This window comes from Pogona vitticeps, chromosome 4, assembly GCF_051106095.1.
Source record: "Pogona vitticeps strain Pit_001003342236 chromosome 4, PviZW2.1, whole genome shotgun sequence".
NCBI lineage: Eukaryota > Metazoa > Chordata > Lepidosauria > Squamata > Agamidae > Pogona > Pogona vitticeps.
The window spans coordinates 131,800,527-131,820,578 of record NC_135786.1 but is presented as its reverse complement, the minus strand read 5'-3'; the positions used below and the strand labels follow the sequence as shown (position 1 = coordinate 131,820,578).

The window sequence follows — 20,052 nt, the reverse complement described above, 5'->3', positions numbered from 1 at the left end:
CATGGACTTTACTAGCCATGTGGGGTTGGCCTAGGTTTCACTTTCAGGTCAGGAAGCTAATGTTTGTGTCTAAGCTCATGATCAAAGTGTGTGAGACCACTTGGGTGGACAAAGACCAACTGTGGCATATCATCTGTCAGCAAATGAATTGGAGGAACAGGCCCAACACTTTGCAGAAGATGATAAAGGCATAAGTATTATTCTCAGGACTGCATTGGGACCTGTCTCTCCCCCCACCCCATGATGCTCTCGTGAAAGTCTCTTGGAATATAACCCAAATCAGTTGGTGTTTGGGCACAATCTGAAAGGTTTTTTGAGTTTGGTTACAGAGAATTGGGAGGGCAAAAATTGCTAGTTTTTTCAGTCTTTCTTCATTGGGCTTGGTTTCCATAACACTGATCATCTCCATTGCCCTCCTCTGAACTTGCTCCAGTCTGTTGCCATTCTTCTTGATGTGTGGTGTTCAGAACTGGACATAGTACTCTAGGTGAGGCCTAGCCAGTGATGAATAGAGGGGAACTATTACCTCACAGGATTTGGAGACTATACTTCTGTTAATGTGTCCTAAAACAACATTGGCCTTTTTTGTAGCCACATCATAAGGTTGACTTATATTCAGCTTTTGATCTACAACAAGATCCTTTTCTTTCATAGTATTACAGAGCCAAAGATCTCCCATCTTGTAACTGTCTGTGTTTTTTACCCCCAGGTTAAGAACTTTGCACTTATACCTGTTAAATTTCATTCTGTTCTTTTCAGCCCAGTGCTCAAGTCTATCAAAATCTTTTTGAATTTTGATCCTGTCTTCCAAGGTATTAGGTATTCCACCCAATTCTGTGTCACCTGCAAATCTGATATTCCTTGCACTTCCTCATCTGAGTCATTGATAAAAATGTTGAAGAGCACAGGGCACAGGATTGAGCCTTGATAAGGAGCCATTGATAAACATTCTCCGAGTATGATTCTGTAACCAACTGTTTATCCACCTAACATTTGTATCCAGCACATACCTAATTAGTTATCTTGCTAATCAGAATATCATAGGGCACTTTGTCAAAGGCTTTGCTGAAGTCAAGATATATTACATCTACAGCACTCCCACCATCTACCAGGCAGGTTACCTGATCAAAAATGAGATAAGATTAGTTTGGCAGGATTTGTTCACGACAATTCTAGTTATTACTGTATTGTTTTCAAGGTGCTTGCAAAATGACTGCTTTATATTCTTCTCCAGAATTTTCCCTGATATTGATGTCGGACTGACCCATCTGTAGTTCCTCAGTCTCTCCTTTTTTCCTTTTTTGAAGATTGGTACTTCAGGGGCCATCCCCCTATTAAATCACCTCTCTATCATGCTACTGTCAAGCATGAATAAATTATTGAAATAGAAATTCTTATAAATGTTGTCTTTGTAATGCCTTCTTCTAGTCTTTGGGCTTCTCCCATTGCTGTGGTTTTTTAAATATGGTGCTTTTGGCAATGTTCTTGAGGAGACTATGTTTTGTGTGGACTATCACAAGCTTAACCAGGTCACCTAGCATGATCCATACCCCATGCCAAAGATGGTTCACCAAACTGAGAACTTGGGAACGGCTAAATATATTTCTACTTTTTATTTTATCAAGGGACACTGGCAAGTGCTCCTTAAGATGCTTCTACGAAGTCATCCTTTATTACCCACAAAGGGTTATATCAATTTACTGTTCTCTCATTTGATCTATGGAATAGCCGTGCTACATTCTAGATGCTGATGAATAACCTGTTGGTGGGACTGCCATTTCCATGTGCATACATGGACAGTTTACAACACTTGGAAATAGTGCTGCAGCACTTTCAAGAAGCAGGACTGATTGTTAAGGCCTCAAAATGTCAACTGGGGCAAGGTGAAGTTGTACTCTTGGGTCATGTTATACGAGGAGGTCAAATCCAAACCTTGGAGGTTAGAGTGCAAAGTATCAAAGAATGTCCTATGCCCCAGAATAAAAAGCTGAACACATCTTTCTTGGACCTCACTGGGTATTAACAGAAGTTTATTCCCCACTTTAACACCATCACAACTCTTCTAACTCATTTGTGTAAAAAGTTAAGTGGACAGAGATTTGTCAACAGGCCTTTGACACCTTAAAGGCTAAGTTGTTGGAAACTCCTTTTTTAAAAAATGCCAACTTGGCATTTTCTCAATGGGTTTGGACTAACACCTCTAAGTGGACTGAAGGGGAGGAAAGGTAGTTTGAAGCATCCGTGAAGAAAATGATAAAGAACATTTTGTTTTGTAATTTATTTGTCAATGTACAGTAAACAAAACTGGGCACTTGGGGGAACAAGTGAGCACTTACATGAATTTTTCCAATGACTGCAGCAGTAATAGAAACACACTTTTGCAGACAGGGATAACAGTTATGATAATGATCTGCTACTAATCCAATATAGATTCTTCTTAAAAAGTAATTATCCTAGCTTGGAGCCTAAGCTACCATAGACAACAACAACTCACATGCTTTATTCAGGTTTTATCTCTTAGAGTAAACTTATAACAGGTGAAACCTATGGTTTCATTGCCCAGGAGGCAACAGATCTAAACAGAAAAAGCTTTGCTAATTATGCAGACTCTCCGTGTGAGGCCTGACTGTGGAAAATTAGGATCCCAGCTTCCATGGAAGGATCTCCTAGAGAGTGGTCTTCAACCTCATCATCACCTTCCACATATGGAAGGTCAATGGAAATGATAGGAGGAGTAGAGTGCTCCCCTCTACTTTTAGCCTTCTAGATAATGCCTGAACAGAGTTATAGTCTTCATGTTATCTGCTGGAGGGCTCAGAATGTAACTTCCGAAAACCCAAATCTTTCTTGAGTGGTATAGAAAATACAATAGCTTTCAGACGGCTTCTCTGAGTTGTAAAAATCCAATGCACTTATTAAATTAATGTCTTCTTTCCTCTTTCCTCCTTTCTTGTTTTTTCCTGCTCCTGGACCTTCTATTTTTGCTCTTTAACTCTTTCTCAGGTGGTAAGTGCAGTTGCTAGTACATTTCTATACATTTCTGGCATTTGATATTTCTTTGTGTGTGTTTTACTTATTCATTTATTAATTTAGATAATCATTAAAGCATTGTGTCCTGGAATGCCTAGAAACCCAAACTATATATATATTGATTACACAGCATTAAATGTGTAACATGCAACAAGATTCCAGATTTGTTTTGTTTTTTATTCTAAAGACTCAGTCTGGATGAGGACCAATATACATGGGTGAGCGCGGTGTACTCCTCCCTCCATTTGTCTTTTAATTACCACACGCCATGCATGAAGGGATTTTAAAAGTGTCAGGAAGGATTCCATGCCCATAAATAGTTTTTTAAAAAATATTGGAAGAAAAAGTAGATGAACTGGTCTCTCCCATCTCTGTGCACTGGTCCCAGTCAAAATTGGAGGTGTGTGCCTACTTTAGAGTAAAAAAAGGGTGGTGAAAAATGTTCATGCAACAAACTTAATATTTAGTTTGGCCCTCAAGGTATTTCTTTTCAAAAAGAAAATTTTTATAACTTGTATGGCTCCTGTACTAGGATCTTCAAATTCATTTTGCAAAGCTGAAATTAATAGGCTTGATCCGCATTTCAAGTTACCAATCAAGGCATGTTTCTAAGATGGAACACCAAGCAGGGATTCGATATGTTAGCATAAGCACTTAGATGGTAATGTTAAATTTCTAAAGAAAACTAATTCATTAATGCTGAGGGGGGAAATTGTGAAGTGCTTATTTGTAAATGATAATTTAGATAATCTTAAATTTTAAAAGTTACTAGACTTGATTTACAGTGATGGAAAAAGGCAAACATTGCTTTTTTTTAAAAAAGACTGTTTAATAATTACATTTATTAATTTCAAAATTATTCCATGCCTGAGTTCATGGTACCAAGGCCTGCCTACTTTTTTTTTCTCTTGAGGTAATATATCTCATAATTGCTTCTCCCTGGGATAATGACAGTGATGGTGCTTATAATGATAATGATGATAGATTAAATAGATATAAATAGATAAAATGTTGCTATCTTTACAGAATCATCCGTCCAAAGCAATTGCCTCATACTCTGCCCAACAGTGGAGCTGGCCATGGTAGAGCAGATTAACTTCCATTTGTCTGAGGATTTACTCTCAGTAGGAAACTTATAGTGAATTCTTTCTCCTCTTGGAGCTGTAGGAGAGATGGCTTATCTTCTTAGCCCCTGCCCCAATCCTCTCCCCTCAAATTTATTTTGCATCTGGGGCACTGCAGCAGAGAATGTTACCTTTCCACAGCTGAGGACACCGATTCGATCAACACTTTCACTGAGGGCTACAGTACTTGATAGGACACTATAAAAACTGTGCTTATGGAACTACACACACACTCTCTCTCTCTTAATGCAAAACCTGCAGTGGAGCCTCCATATCAGGACTGGGATCTCCGAGCAAGGCATCCCGCCTCCCTGCCACTATTGTCTGGCTGAAATCACTCTTTCCAAACTGTTATTTGTCCCAGAAGGGCTATTTGATTCAAATAGCAATTGTGGAACATAACTGATTGTCACTGTATTCAGAAGCCAGTGTGCTTCAGCAGCATGTTCAGTAGCTGGCTGTGAATCTTTAGTGAGCCCATATATCTGCCTTTACATCATTTTGTAATACAGTCAAGAGACATCAAGCTTCTGTTCAGAGATTTCACTTTAGGGACTTATATTTAAATCTATAGCTTATCCATACATCTATCTCAGATAGTAAAGGATTTTTTTCCCTGTCAGGCAGCATTTGTTTCTTGATATTTCTGTTTTTAATATTGTTTCTGTGTTCATTTGATTGTTCTAATCTGCTCCAAGTGCCATATGGTGAACGGTGGAATATACATGTATAAACAAGCAAGCAAGCAAGCAAACAAGCAAGCAGGGAATGTTAACAGTTACAACAGCCAAATGTTGCCCATTGCATTCTCTACAGTAGGGTCTCTACTTAAGAACGTCTCTACTTAAGAACAATCCAACTTAAGAACAGCTCCATTTGCTAAATTTTGCTTCTACTTGAGAACAGAAATCCAAGATAAGAACAGGAAAAAAACCTTTCCTGCTCTTTTTTTAACCTTAGGTCATCTTAGGTTAAAAACAAATTCTCCCCCTAGTGGCAGAGTACGTATTAACCAGCTTTGCATTAGTTCCTATGGGAACTAATGTTTCAGTGTACGAACACACCTCTACATAACAAAAAAACAGCCAGAACGGATTAATTGGTTTTCAGTCCATTCCTATGGGAAATTTTGCTTCAACTTAAGAACGTTTCAACTTAAGAACACCATTCCAAAACGGATTAAGTTCTTAAGTAGAGGTTCCACTGTAGTTCCTATGGACGGAAAAGAGCAGATACGGATTAAATGGTTTTCAATGCATTCCTATGGGAAATGCAGATTCAACATAAGAACTTTTCAACTTGAGGACCACCTTCCAATACGGATTAAGTTCTTAAGTAGAGACCCCACTGTACTAGCTGGAGCTTCTGAGCAGTTTTCAAGGGAAGCTTGACCTAAACTTGACTGCAGGAATCAAGCCTTGAAGTTTGTGAAACAGGAATGACAGGCAGCACCTAAATCCTTTTCCTTTTAATATGATGTTAGCTAACAAATTAACTGGAGTTGATAACCCCCAAAAGGTTCCAATTACAGTTTTTATTTTTTGACTAGCTCAAATGAAGGAGTTTCAATGGACATTAAGCTTACACTGAAAAGTTAAGGGACATTTTAAGAATATGTTCAAAATATGACAGTATGAAACAGACATTTCTCTCTCTTTTTCTTTGAGAGGTACTATCTGCAAGTTATCATTCATTTTTTCCTGATGCCATCACTCCTTGGTTGTATGAGAACTAGCTGAAGAGATTCTAAGATTTCAAATGACCAGCACTCTCAGGAGGCAGAGTGAACCAGAGTGAATCAGAGCCATGGGCCCCATCCACCTCAGGGATATAATGAATAATTGACAAATGGTTTGTTCTCGTTGCTTTAAGGCAGGGATCTCCAAACTTCTTGCAGGGCCACACTGGGATATTTTCAAAGTTTTTGAGGGCCAAAGAAACAAGAATGTGTGTGTGTGTGTGCATGTGAGCGTACATGCGGCCGCGCACATGTACAGCTACACGTGCGCACACACCTGCCCCCACATGCACGCAGACAGCCTCAGGCACACACACACCCCTGCCTGCCCACCATGCACACATCCCCCCACCCGCCCCCACATGCACACACACACAAATGCATGCATGGGCTGAAAGGAACCGGCCAGACAAAATGCCAATGTGGGCCAGATGTGGCCCATGGGCCATAGTTTGGAGACTCCTGCTTTAAGGTATATTGACTTGAAGATACCCCTCAGTGAGCCTGGGCAACTGGGGAGCAGCACTGCTTGCCCCCTGAACCCATGGAGGCAGAGCAGCTACTGGCAAGGGGAAGGGCAGCTTACAACAGTACATCATGCATGTGTAAACGGCAGGCAAAATCAGGAGGATGGAAAGGAAAGTCAGGTGGAGAATGGAATTGCATAATAACAAATTTCACTGCAATGAATATGCTTGGGGATACATCTGGACCCGGCGCTTACCATGGAAACCCAGGTGGCGACTGTGGTCCGCTCCGCCTCTTTTCATCTATGGCAGATTGCCCAGCTGCAACCATATCTTGATGGGGGGCCCCTCATTACTCTAGTCCATGTGCTCGTAATCTCGAGATTAGACCATTGTAACGCACTCTACGTGGGGCTGCCTTTGAGGCTGATGCGGAAACTTCAGATGGTCCAGAATGCGGCAGCCAAGCTTCTTAGTGGGGTGAGAAAACACCAGCACATCTCCCCCACTTTGGCTGCCTTGCACTGGTTGCCCATCCGTTTCCGCATCGACTTCAAAGTGTTAATGATTACATATAAAGCCTTAAACGGTTTGGGACCTCAATATTTGGCAGATCGTCTTCTCCCACCCAGATCTACCCAAATCACCTGATATAGCCAGCAGGGACGGCTGAGGGGTCTGACGCCGAAGTAGGCCCGGAAGGAAAAAACAAGAAACCGGACCTTCTCGGCGGTGGCCCCTCGGCTGTGGAACACCCTACCAACAGAAATTCAGCTGGCACCCTTACTGGGTGTTTTTAAAAGCCAGCTAAAAACTTGGCTATTCAAGCAGGCCTTCCCTCCAGCCAATTAATTCTTTCTTATTTTTCTCCCCTTTTATGCCATGCCATCTTAGTAATCTTCTTTAAATTATTTGTTGAATTGGAACTCTAATTTTATAATTTTATATATTTTATATATTATATTGTTCTGTTTTATCTATGTAAGCCACCCGAGTAGATATGGTCTAGAGGGGCAGGGTAAAAATCCAATAAATTAATAAATAAACATTTTGAAATAATTTCAATGTTCTGAAATTAAAATCTATCTCACATGGTAGACCTTAAAAACACCCTGCCATAACATACTGAGGTTTTGTTTTGGTGCCCTGTGAGGTAGTCATTGCCTGACTGGGGAGGAAAGGTATTTTTCTTTGTCCTTTTGCTGCTCTAAATATTCAGAGAGTGCCCAATAATATGTTTCTGTGGTTCCTGACAAAGAAACTTCCTTGAATATTCTGGAATTTACTTTGTCAAGTAAGAACCGAGAAGTCTGTAGCCAGAGCTGCTTCTTCATCCAAGGATATATTTCTTGTGCAGTGTTTGTGTTTAAGGTCCCCTGATGTGACTGGTAGCAATCCTTCTTCATACATGTATTTTCCTCTTTAATAAATCTCCCCTCAGTTCTCCAGTTTTCTGTGTAATTGAGATTACGGTGGCTGCCTGAAGTTCTACTGAGGAAATCTTAACTGATTTTTCCCCTTCTAAATCTTCTAAATAGAAATGATAGCTTCCCTTTTATACAGGACTATGAGAGAGTATACACTAAAGATATTTAGCCCTGTTATAGAAGAAATTTTACTCTTCAGTCACTTGACCCATGACAAAATGACTGTTCTAGTGCTGGAGTAATCCGAGCATTTCTAAGTGATTGGCCATAGTCCTTGCTTTATAGACCCAATTTGCTCTGAAATGAATGGAGTGGTAATATGTTGTCTATATTGGTCTTTTGGGCAATTCAAACACTCTCAGAAACCCACACAATGGAACTTAACAGCTTGAGAAATGGGCATGGAATTTTGCTGTTAGAAAGCTTTCTTGGGTGAAGTTGTTAATGCAGAACTCATAACATGGTATCTACAACCAGAAGATTGTAAATATAAAATGTAAGTGGGGGTTCTCTTTAACTGGAAGGTGGTGGACGTCTCTGTTACCATATAAATGTTGTGCAATTCTCCAGTAAGTGTAGAAAACGATGGACCTTATTTTGTCCCTGACGTTTTGAGAAGCTGTATACAAGAATATAAGGGTGATTCTTCAGGTTGCATACTTCAGAAATAGTACTTTATGTATGTCAAGAGATTTACATCAAACTCCATGTTAAATATATGTTTTTAAAGCTTCCTTGAAACATTATTTAAGCTACTAAATTAAATATCAAAAGAATTTTTAAAATGAATTAAAAATTGTACAAAAGCAGAAAGAAATGTCCATCTTTAGGGCTGGTATGTGGAAAGAGGCAGGGAGGCATGCCTATTGCAGAGGCTTCTGGAGAGGTTGCAATGTTTTATTTGTGAAGGTTGTGTTGATAAAAAATTGTATATGAAACAGAGTAATTGGGCATCATGGGCAAAACAGCAAAATTTTGGTCATTTAATTTATTATTATTATTTGTGTCTTAACAGGGGAGGAAAGAGGCATCTGTGGAATTTCTTAGCACAGCCGGCAGAGTAATTTGGCAAGCATTGACAAGATGTGAAGGGGGGCTCATTTAGTAATTCTGTCTCATGCCACAAAATCTCTTGGACCCTGGGTTCCCTACTGCCGACTGGGTGTTCCCTGGGGGTTTTATAGCAATCAGGTGGAGCTGGGAGGTCATGTTTACTAGCTCAGGAATAGCAGAGAGCCAACAGCAAGAGGAGTGCTTAAACTTTTAGAGTTACAGTGGGGTCTCTACTTAAGAACTTAATCCGTATTGGAAGGTGGTTCTCAAGTTGAAAAGTTCTTATGTTGAATCTGCATTTCCCATAGGAATGTATTGAAAACCATTTAATCCGTATCTGCTCTTTTCCGTCCATAGAAACTACAGTGGAACATCTACTTAAGAATTTAATCCGTTTTGGAATGGTGTTCTTAAGCTGAAATGTTCTTAAGTTGAAGCAAAATTTCCCATAGGAATGGACTGAAAACCAATTAATCTGTTCTGGCTGTTTTTTTGTTATGTAGAGGTGCGTTCGTACATTAACCAAAGCTGGTTAATACGTACTCCACCACTATGGGGAGAATTTTTTTTAACCTAAGATGACCTAAGGTTAAAAAAAGAGCAGGAAAGGCTTTTTTTTCCGGTTCTTATCTTGGATTTCTGTTCTCAAGTAGAAGCAAAATTTAGCAAATGGAGCTGTTCTTAAGTTGGATTGTTCTTAAGTAGGGACGTTCTTAAGTAGAGACCCCACTGTAGTTGGTAATCATACTGCTGAAATGCAGTGCCTCACTGGCTGAGTACTGAACTTTTGACCATGAAAAGGAAAAGCTACTCTGGGAACTGGTAGTTAGAAAAGAAGAAGAAAACAATTTGTTTCCCCTGAAAATCCATCTAAGAATAGAGCAGAAGGAACGTTCCCTAACCTAGCTACAATAGCCTCTGGCCCTGACTTCTTTGGGCACAGGCCTATTGTCAACCAATTTGGAGAAGACCCCATATGAAGCCGCCTCTCTCTGATAACAAAGAGCAACAGGTTTAAAACTTTGAAGGAAAAGAAGGAAAGGAGTGACTTGAGAATGGCAATCTGCATCTAAAGCAGTAGCTATTTAAGAAAGCCTAGAGATCAGAGACAGTCCCGAAGTCCACTGGATTGTCTTTTTATGTCTTGCATCCCACTGACTCAGATTCTTTGCTAGATGTATTGTTGCTCAGTCAGAGCAGAATTGCCATCAGCAGTATCACAGTTAGCATTGCCTAGGTAGCTTATTTCCCAAATATTGAGAGAAGGATCTTCAAGGGAAGGGGTCCGTTGCCCTAGTGCTAGTGGAGTGCCATAAAATGTCCTCTTATCTGGCCAGGCCTTCTACTTTATGACATTTCAAAATGTAGGAAACCTGAGAAGTGTCACTTTCGGCTCTGTTCAGAGCTTAAAGCGGCTTTGTCAATGCTAGAGACCAAAGCAGATGAAGGCACCCTGCAACCTACATGCCTCCCTGGGATGTGGGGAGATCACTTCACTACTTTAGCACTGGTAGCAGTGCTGGGACAGCAGATCTGGTGGGGATTCCCTTGTGCAGTGATTCCCAGCCTTGGGTCCCCAGATGTATTTGCATTACAACTTCCAGAAATCCTGGCCAGCAGAGGTAGTGGTGAAGGTCCCTGAGAGTTTTAGTCCAAGAATATCTGGGGACCCAAGGTAGAGAACCACTGGCCTAGTAGAAGGTTCTCAATGCAGCTGTGATCACAAAGGTGTGGATGGTCTCCCACAGGTAATTTGAATTATGTGGAGATTTTTGTTAGGATCACTCAGGAGAGGGAGAGGCTTCTCTGTTACTAAGTAACAATCTTGGAGGAAAGCAGGAAGTTGGGGAAGAGTCTGTAACCTGCCGGCAAATCCTAACCCATCCCATTGGACAGAGCAGGGGCATGTACAACTTCCAGTGAGCTACATATTAAGTTGTACGTGGGTGCATACAATGTATGTGGGTGCATGCACAATTGGCACCACATGCATCTTTGAATAACAAAAAGGTGCTCACCCCAAACTAGCAGTTGGTAAGTTCCTAGCTATTTTCCTAATAGTGAGAAGACTTTGGGAAGATGGGCTCTGAAGATTTTGTTGACCCTGGGGAAGTCATTCTCTGGGCTTATCTGTTCAATGTGGGCTTGATCAGATGGGCATTTGTCCTGCTCTTTGATGTGCTGAGGGGCAGGTTTGCTCTTCTTTCCAGTCATCAGACAACATAATTGCTAGAGTGAACCAATTCATCCCCGGAGTGCCCCTCCCCACACTTTTCTGAGCCCCTGTTATGGGTTTCTACTCTTTCGATGAGGGTAGGTTCGCTCCACTTTGGTACATTTCCAATTTGTATGATTGTTGGGAATAGACAAATTTGTATGATTGCTGGGAATAGACAAAGAAGTGAGCCTTAAGCCATTAAAGTTCCTTCCACTGTCAGTTTCCAGCATCTTTCTGTGGTTTAATAAGCAAGCCACTTCAGGATATTGGAAAATTGAATACTTCCCCTGCTCCTTGGCAGAGGAGCAGAGGGAGTGAATTTTTTTTTTAGTCTGCTATGTATTGAATCACTTAGACTAATTTTTTAAAAAACAGTATTTTCTTTGCCTTGTTTGAAGTGCTGATTAAGAAACTACTCACAGCTAAATCCATGGCAAGGCAGATTTAAAATACAAACAACATCCAACTGGGGAGTAACTCATTTTTCAGCTAGGTTTCTGATGGAGTTAAGTCTTTCTTCACCCTCTTCTCCTGTTGTCTCTGCTGTGAACACTTTTTAAAAATCCAAGTACTACCCCACCTCCAAAGAGGGGAAATAAAATAAAAAATAGACCTCTCTCTTCAGTAAAGCAGGTTTAACATTCAAACAACATCCAGTTGAGAACAAGTTGCTGACAATACAGCTAGGTTTCTGTAATCCTTTCTTCTGCCTTCATCTGTTGTCTCTGCCCTCAATGGTTTTTATTTTTGTCATGTTCAATTCAATTCTACCAATTTTTCCAAAGAAATAAACAAAGAACGTTGTTTCCTCTCTGAACTCATTTTAGACTGCAGGGGCATGACTTTGTACTTTTGAAAACTGGACAAATTTTAGTTCCTGTGTAGTTTCTCATCCCAAAACTAACTTGGAAAAGTACATTATTGAATGGATCAATCTAAATGCCATAGCTAACTTCTAATAACCCTTTCTAGCCTTATTTATGCTTATCCAAGAAGAAATAATTTTCCTGTGTAGACACACCCACACTTTGCTAGCTCCAGTGTTATAGCTTTCCCCCAACAATGCCTCTATAAGTGGTCTGAGATTTCACTAGAAAAATGCTTGTTGTGTATGTAGAAGCAATTCACCCTTAAGAAGAAAAATGATCTGTTTATTCTGACACTCACTTTCCTCAATCCAAATTTGGAAATTTAGCTCGCTTTTGTTTTTTAACTGTTCAAAGGGGAGATAGCATGGCTTTGTCTGCATGGCCAATATCTTAAACAATCAGTACTGAAAGATTTTAAAAAGAAATATATGTTAAAGATTGTATTACTTGGATGGATAAAGCTGGGAAAGGGAAGTACAGTGGTGCCTCACAAGACGATTTTAATTCGTTCCGCAAAAATTGTCATATTGCGAAAAAATTGTCTTGCGATGTTCCCTATGGGAACCTCGCAAGAGAATGAAATTTATTCATCTTGCGAGGCATCGGTCTTGGGGGGGAAAAAGTCTTGTGAAGCACAGCCATAGGGAAAAAAAAGTCTTGCGAGGCACCATAGGGGATTGCAAAACCAATCGTCTTGCGGGGTCTTCGTTCCCCAAGGCAATTGTCTTGCAAAGCACCACTGTAATATACTTTTGTTTTAAAATACAAGAGGTTTCTTGCACCCCTTACAACACTTTAGTTCCCAGAGAGAGCCAGTCAGATATATCACACTCAGACTTCATTAAATTAGGATGCAGATATGGAATCATCTTAGTAATTGTTGGTCAGCACATACTAAAAGTATTCACAGTCATGTAAAGGTACAACTACATCAATGAATTAATTTGGGAGCTGTTTTTGATTTTTAGAAATTGATTTAACGTCATACAGTTTTTGTGTCCTCGTGGAACAACTCAAATCCTCACTCACTGCTCTTTTCCTTTGCCATGAGAGCGGGTGCCTCTTTATGGTCCTTTCAGTTGTTTTCCCTATTTGGAGGTTAAAGAGCAACAAGAATGTGCATAGTGGCAGGAAGGAGGGGAAAAAGCAGTGGTTGGGCTGGGCAAGGAAACGCGATAGTGGGAAGGAATGGAAAAAGCAGCAAGGCTGAATGGGCAGCTTAAGGAGGCATGTAGTGGCAACAGAAAAGTGGGGGAAGAGTGGTGTGGTACGGAGGTGCCAGGCAGCAGCTAGGCAAAATGATAGCCCCCAGTAGTGTTGCTGGCAGGAGCAGCATCCATTGCCAGAAGAGGAGGTGGGTGGGTGAGAAGGTGGAGCAGCAGGGTTGAAGTCTGGGAAGGCACACCTAGTTTTAATTCTTTACCTCAAACAATTGTCCCCCAGGTTTCAGCATCACTTGGCATCTATCCACTGGTAGTCCTGATTAGATGTGTTCACTCTGCTTGGTAAAACTCAAGCAGCTATTTTAGACGACAGGCGGGAAGGGGAACATCACTCAGTTGATGCCATTTTAAAAAATATTTTGAAGTGGCATCATGATTGATCAATGCAGTGCAAAAATAGAAATGAGGGAAGTCTACTTTGACTGCCATGCATATACAAAGTCTATTTTGCACCGGGATGCCTTGAAATAGACCTTGTTGCATCATCGTATCCATTTGCTCAAAAGAAATACGAGTGAAGACCGTACATAAATCTTTTGTGATTTCCAAGCCCCGGTCATACCTGACTTGCCTATGTTCCCGACTGAAGTCACCTGCACTGTCCTGGACTTCGGTGTTTTGTACATAAACTCCAAAGCTCAGGCTAAGTGTAAACCAACATGTTGAAGCTAACAAGACAAAATTCCCTCCTTATGAGAATGTGGTAAAACTGTGTACCGCCACTGTGATATGTTGGAATTACAGTATTTGACACATAAGAAAAATAGAGAATAAAAGAGGTACATAAGATGAACTCTAGGAAATCCCTGAATAGTCTTCTGAGTAGGGGGGAGGATTTCTATGATGTGTCATATTTTCTTTTGCAACCTATGTTTGAGGTTATGGGTAGGGTTTGAACATGTTTATGATTAATCTGGTGAGAAAGGCCAGATTGCCCATAAACATGTTTGAACATGCTTATGGGTTCAAATGCAGGTTGCAGAGAATATGTGAAGTGTCATAGAAATCCTCTCCCTACTTATGAGCATAAAGGGAAGCTTATATCACCTGTGTTCTTTGTTCACATCCTCTATTACCTCTCCTATGTGTCTCCATGTACAGTATTTATTTATTGTATTTATTTCCATGCTTTGGAGATAGTTGTTAATGAAGGCATAGAGTGAGAGCTGTTGCCAATCAGTGTCAACAACACTGAGCGGAAGGAACCAAAGATCTTACTCAGTAGGATGCCATTGCCTATTCAAGGTCTTAGAACAGTGTCATAAACCTCCTTGTATCGTCCTGTTTCAGTATGTCCCATAACATTCCAGATCTGTTGGGACATGGTTTTATGTTCTTCTCTTGTTTAATAAGTCATGTCTAGTTGTCTTGTTCTTTGCAAGGCCTGATGATGTGAGTCTCAGGATGGCTTTCGTGTCACTCCCAGTCCCAGCAATATCCCCATCTGATCTGCCTCAGCTGGAAGAGTGGGAGATGCTACTCGAAGTAGATAGGGAGCACCGAGGTGCAATGATGACTGTGTTGCTCTCAGCAACATATGAGCAAAGCCTACGATCCAGAACTGGGCATTTGAAACTGAACAAGGCACCCACCAAGTCATTGTTGATTTTCAGTATTTTGGACTTCATCATTCAAAAATTCAGGAGCAAATCATGCATCTTCAGTATTACACGCACACACACACACATTTCAAAGAGAGTTTGCGGAAAGAGGCCAGGGAGGTAGCAAAAAGGCCTATTAGGAAGACTGTACACAAGATGTATTAATTTCATATAGATTTGCAAATACTGTTGACATTGTTCAATAAAAGCATGGCAACTTATACATGAATGAATTCTCTCCACATACTTATACATGAATGAACCCACCCCCACATACACCTTCTTTCTTTCTCATTTTGTTTTGTATCACCATTCTTTGAGTTTGGTCTGTTATAACAAAAGATTGTAACAGAGGCATTTTCATTATTTTACAGTATTTATTTATTTAAAATATTTTTGCCCTACCTTTCACTTTAAAAAGGAACTAAGGCAGCTTGCATAATAATTAAAAGACAACATTTAAAGCTAAAACAATAAATACACAAATACAAAAAAGGAAACACTACTCTGAGAAACTGTAAACAAAAGCAATATTAAAACGCATTCAAAGCAGTAAAGCACGACAATTCATTTAAGTTTTTTGATTTAACAATCCTTTTAGATTTAATTTTGGCAATTTAATTTAATTTTAAGTTTAACAATCCATTTAATTTTTGTCTCACTTCTCTCCACAATGATATATCATCTATAACATTTTAGAAGGTTTGATTAAAAAAAAAAAAATTAAGGTATCCAGTGATCTGCTTTTCTCCATTGCAGAATATTGGGAAAAAGATGTCCTGCCAACAGTTTACAGCAAATCTGGATGGACTGAATGATGGAAAAGATTTTTCAAAAGATCTGCTAAAGGTAATGTTATATCCAGAAAAGGAGAATGCAGCAGTTAGAGAGCCTCACTGCTATGGTTGGAAACACAGGTATCCATTGCTGAGGCACCAAAAGTAAATGATTAAAATGAACTATGGCTGCTCTCCTGCCCTCTGCTGGTACACCTCTTGTGGCACTAACCACCATCCCTGAGTCACTACACTTTATTCTACAAACACAAGAACGTTTGGGGTTTTTACAAAGCTACAGTAAATGTGTTTTGCAGCTGTGATTAATTTCAATTATTCAACAAGATTAGAATCAAAGGGAGGAATTGCTGCAAACTAATGTATTAAATGATAAGACAAATGGTTTTGAACTGAAAAGCTGAAATATGGGTCAAAGATGATTTTGAAATATATTTATTTGCTATAATCTAAAGATGTATTTAGAACACTGAGCTGGGGCACTGGACATAGTTCAAATCATGCACAGAGTTAATCACTGGATGATATTAGGCCAAACCATCCCTCCCTCCCTCCCTCCCTCCCTCCCTGCCTGCGTCTCTCTCTCTCTCTCTCTCTCTCTCTCTCTCTCTCTCTCTCTCTTAGTGTAACCTTCCTGACAGGGTTGTTGTTGTCATGAGGATAAATGGGAAGGAAGAAAAATGATGCATCACCTTCAGCTCACTGAGGGGAAAAGGATATAAATAAAAATACAACTTATTTATTCAAATAATAAAATAATGTTGGGCACTGCAACAGTAAATAATATAATCTATATGTAAACAGGACATCCTAATCAGATGCTGAATCTTCAAAATTTGAAAAATTTAGGAAAACCTGAGTCTTCAGCTTCTCTGATATGGGAATTTCCATGTTTCTGGGCACATCCTTCCACTCAGGATATAAACAATGATTTTATCTCCCCGGAGGTGAAACCTGACATCAACACATCTCAGATTGATTCTTGTATTTTCAGTTTCTAAAGAAATCGGTTTTATTGCAGATCTAGCACCTTCAGCATATCTAACAAGAAAGATTTCTGGACTTTCCTGTTTCTTATGCTCTGCATTGCCCAGCCTGGTGAGAAGTAAAGGAACCTAATAGAAAGGGGAGGGAGGAAGATGAGATTGTGATAGACAGATAAAAGAAATGCAAGAGAAGAGTTTATGGTAGAGTGGGCGAGAAACGCCATTTTCAAAAATTTATGCAGCTATTTCCTTCTCTCCAAAGCTCAGAACAAAAGGGCAGGGAGAGAAGATAAACATTAACTGGATTTTTTTAACTTTCATTCTTGTAAGGCTTTTAGCATAGTAACATAAATTTAAACACCCATTTAAAAATACTTCCCCCTTTCAACATAAACATATTTTGATTAGGTTTTTCCAGAGTATTAATGATCAACTTATTATGTGACCCTTTCCTGCTAACATTGCCATCTCTGCATATGCGTCAGGTTTACAGATCTGGTCCATTACGAAAGAAGGAGAGGCCATTTAAGCTAGGTAACATTATTTTTAAAGTTTTTTTTTTAATTGCATTGCTGGATTTCTCAAAACCAGAACTGTGAAAACTGAATCTCAGGGTAACATTTTGAAAGACACATCCATTCTGGAAAGAGAAACAGAAACTCCAAAAATCTAAGGATAATAGAGAAGAGAAACACAAAAAAACAAGAAGACCTCTTTATGGTTAAGTCTATGACAGAGGGAGATGGAGGAGTTCTGGCATTAGGGAGAGGGAGGAAGCCATTTCAGTGGCAGATGCTGTAGGAAAGGGAGAAGAATCCCTGAGGCGCTGGAGGATAGAGTTGCATGAGCTGCTCTAACTTCTAAACCTGCTGCCCTCATGTGAAATGAAGGATGCTACCGCATTGCTGTTAATGTAAGATCCAGCTCTCAGTCTGGTTCTCCCAGCTCCCAGCTTTTGTACTTGAAATGGTGGACAAGGAACAATGCCATCTTGCCCTTTGTCGTAAACAGCAAATTTCTTGAATTACTCCCAAATCCTAACAAACCAATTTAAAGAGGATCGTTGTGAGGATCCAGTACCATACCAGTCATGGATGGATACCATCTAAAGTAAGGAATAAGAATATTCTGTGAATCTGGTAACTGTAATAACTGGCTCTGTGTTCTTTGTTACAGGCCCTGTATAACTCAATAAAAAATGAAAAGCTAGAGTGGGCTATGTAAGTATATTTAAGTATATGTGGACATATATGCATGCGTAAGGGTACTGTCTCCATTAAGGAAGGAGTTGACATTTCTCGGATTTTGTTTCAGATGAAAAAAATAGTATCAGAAATCCACTTATTTTATGGTAGGAGCTAAACAATTTTAAGACATAGTCATAAACTCTGCTCCCAATAGTAAACAGAAACGTTAAGAGCCGATCTACAGAACAATTTTTGCTATGCTCAGCTGAACAGAAAGAGAAAGGAAACATTGTTCAGAAAAGCAGGTATTGTTGAGTGTTTACTATATCTGTTTTGGGCCACAGCAATCCCTCACACACAACACAGAAATTTAAGTAGCTGAAGATGCAGTTATTTCTTTTAACACTGCTTCAAACACAAATCCATTTGCCATTCACAACTAGTGTAGGCCACTAAATCAATGGCACTTACAAAGGAGTTGACTCACCAAATGCCCATTGATTTAGTGGGCCTACTCTAGTTGCAACGTACTAAAGGATTTCAGCCAGAATCATTTTAATTGATTTGAATCTGCAGTTACTCTTCAGTTGTTACTGCGGCATTTTTGATACAACATTTCTTGACATTTTGTGCATTTTGGTGGCCATTTCCTGGAGACTTGAGAGGAAAGAGTATCCATATATAAATCAGTTATTTAATTTTAAACATATACGTATTCATTAAAAAGTTATATGTTTGAGTATGGTATTTTACTTATTTTCCATACCACCCACAATACTGTAGCACATCATTTAGGTTGAGACATAGCTAATGATACCGTTGCAGTTTCTTGGGTTCTGGTTTGGAAAAGTAACTTGTGGGCTCAGTTTGCAGTCACTGAAAAGAAGAGGCAGAGTTCCAACTTCTTTTCTTGGTTTTATGTAATTCAAGTCATAAAAGATACCCCCCCTTACACTTTACTCTTATATCTATCAAACAGCTGCAGAGATGAAGCAAGTATCAACTGGTTTTGCCCAGCTGCTTTCAGGAGTGTGTTGCTGTTTGTTCCCTACTAGCTGATCTGGGGCTGTAGTATCTCTAACCTGCAAAAACTATTCAACTACAAAAACATTTCCAGTGCATACGGTCTTTTCCAATAATGATTACCACACCCCTCTTTTACTTTTCAGCTATGTTTTTCTCCATGTTTTTCTTCAACCACCTTGGAAAACAGGTGGGAGAGGGATATGCTGGCTTGTTCACCCTTTCTCACATACTGCCTTTTTAAAGGCATTATTATATTATGGCCATGTCAAGAACATCAAAGGAATCCTGCACACTTAAAACTAGGCTTGCCAAGTTCAAAAATGAACCAAAATTCTTGTAGGTCTGAGACTGTCAATTCAAGGGGACTTTCTGGGCACCCAAAATAAAGAGATTTTAAAAAGAAGCAACAGCTGAGCGGTGGGATGATGTTCTTTCTTGCTTTTGTGGCAACTGGCCTCAATTTTCCAGTCACCTGGCCATACATTTCCCATCTCATCCTTCGGGGATATTTGTTCCCATGCCTGACCTATCAAACCAGCAGCACCTCATCAGCCAGGTATGGCAACTCCCCGAAGGCTTAAGAAGCCTGTGTTTTGTTGGCTGACTTGGGAAGCCTCAGTTTCCCATCAGGAGCTGTTAGCGCCTTCTGACCTGATGGGCTACGGGTTGTGCAGGTCACAACTAAAGGAACGGAGTAAAATTTACTGAAGCCACCTGAGCTTGGAGGAAATCCAGATGGTTGGGTAAGACATTTTATGGATGTCTAATTTAAAATGTTCAGCAAATAGGAGAAATGACAGAAAAACTCCCTTCTGGGGTAGATGTCAAAATCTAGGCTTATTCCTGATATCTGTTTCATTTCAGGAAAATACAGGAGCTCACATCTCTCTAAAACATTAATTAAAATAATCCACTGGAGGGAGCCATGGATTTGGCTGTGTATAAATCTTGGGCATTTGGGGAGAAATTATATAAGGGAGTTCAGAGAAAGGGCATCTGAGCATCAGGTTAAATGAATCAACACAGACAAGGATAGTAAGAAATGCCATCCTAAAAATACATGAGGCAAGTGAGTGACTCATTCACATTTTAAGGAAAGAATATGATTTCTGGAATGGAGAATTTCTCCTGTAAAGGATAATAAAACAAGACACTGTGCAATACTTTTCAGCAGTTGAGCTTTTAGAAGTGAGCTCTTTTGCCAGATGGTGGGAGTCCTTGTCTTTCTGCTGTCAGATACTGTCCAGGATGAACATACATGAGCCACAATATGCACGCTGCAGATGTTAAGAACAAGCATTGTCTTAAT

At 39.8% G+C, this 20,052-nt stretch overlaps 1 protein-coding gene across 3 annotated transcripts in view; it reads left to right on the top strand.

The window, feature by feature from the left end:
* Positions 1-20,052, top strand: part of PSD2 (pleckstrin and Sec7 domain containing 2) — a 92,723-nt gene that overhangs the window by 55,619 nt on the left and 17,052 nt on the right. For 2 of the 3 annotated variants that reach the window (XM_020799421.3, XM_078392521.1), the window contains 2 exons: positions 15,510-15,599; positions 17,707-17,750. In XM_020799421.3, the coding sequence (XP_020655080.3) occupies positions 15,510-15,599; positions 17,707-17,750 (134 nt within the window). Of the gene's footprint in view, positions 1-2,328; positions 3,007-15,509; positions 15,600-17,706; positions 17,751-20,052 lie in introns of those variants that run through there. The other variant, XM_078392522.1, reaches the window with a different exon arrangement.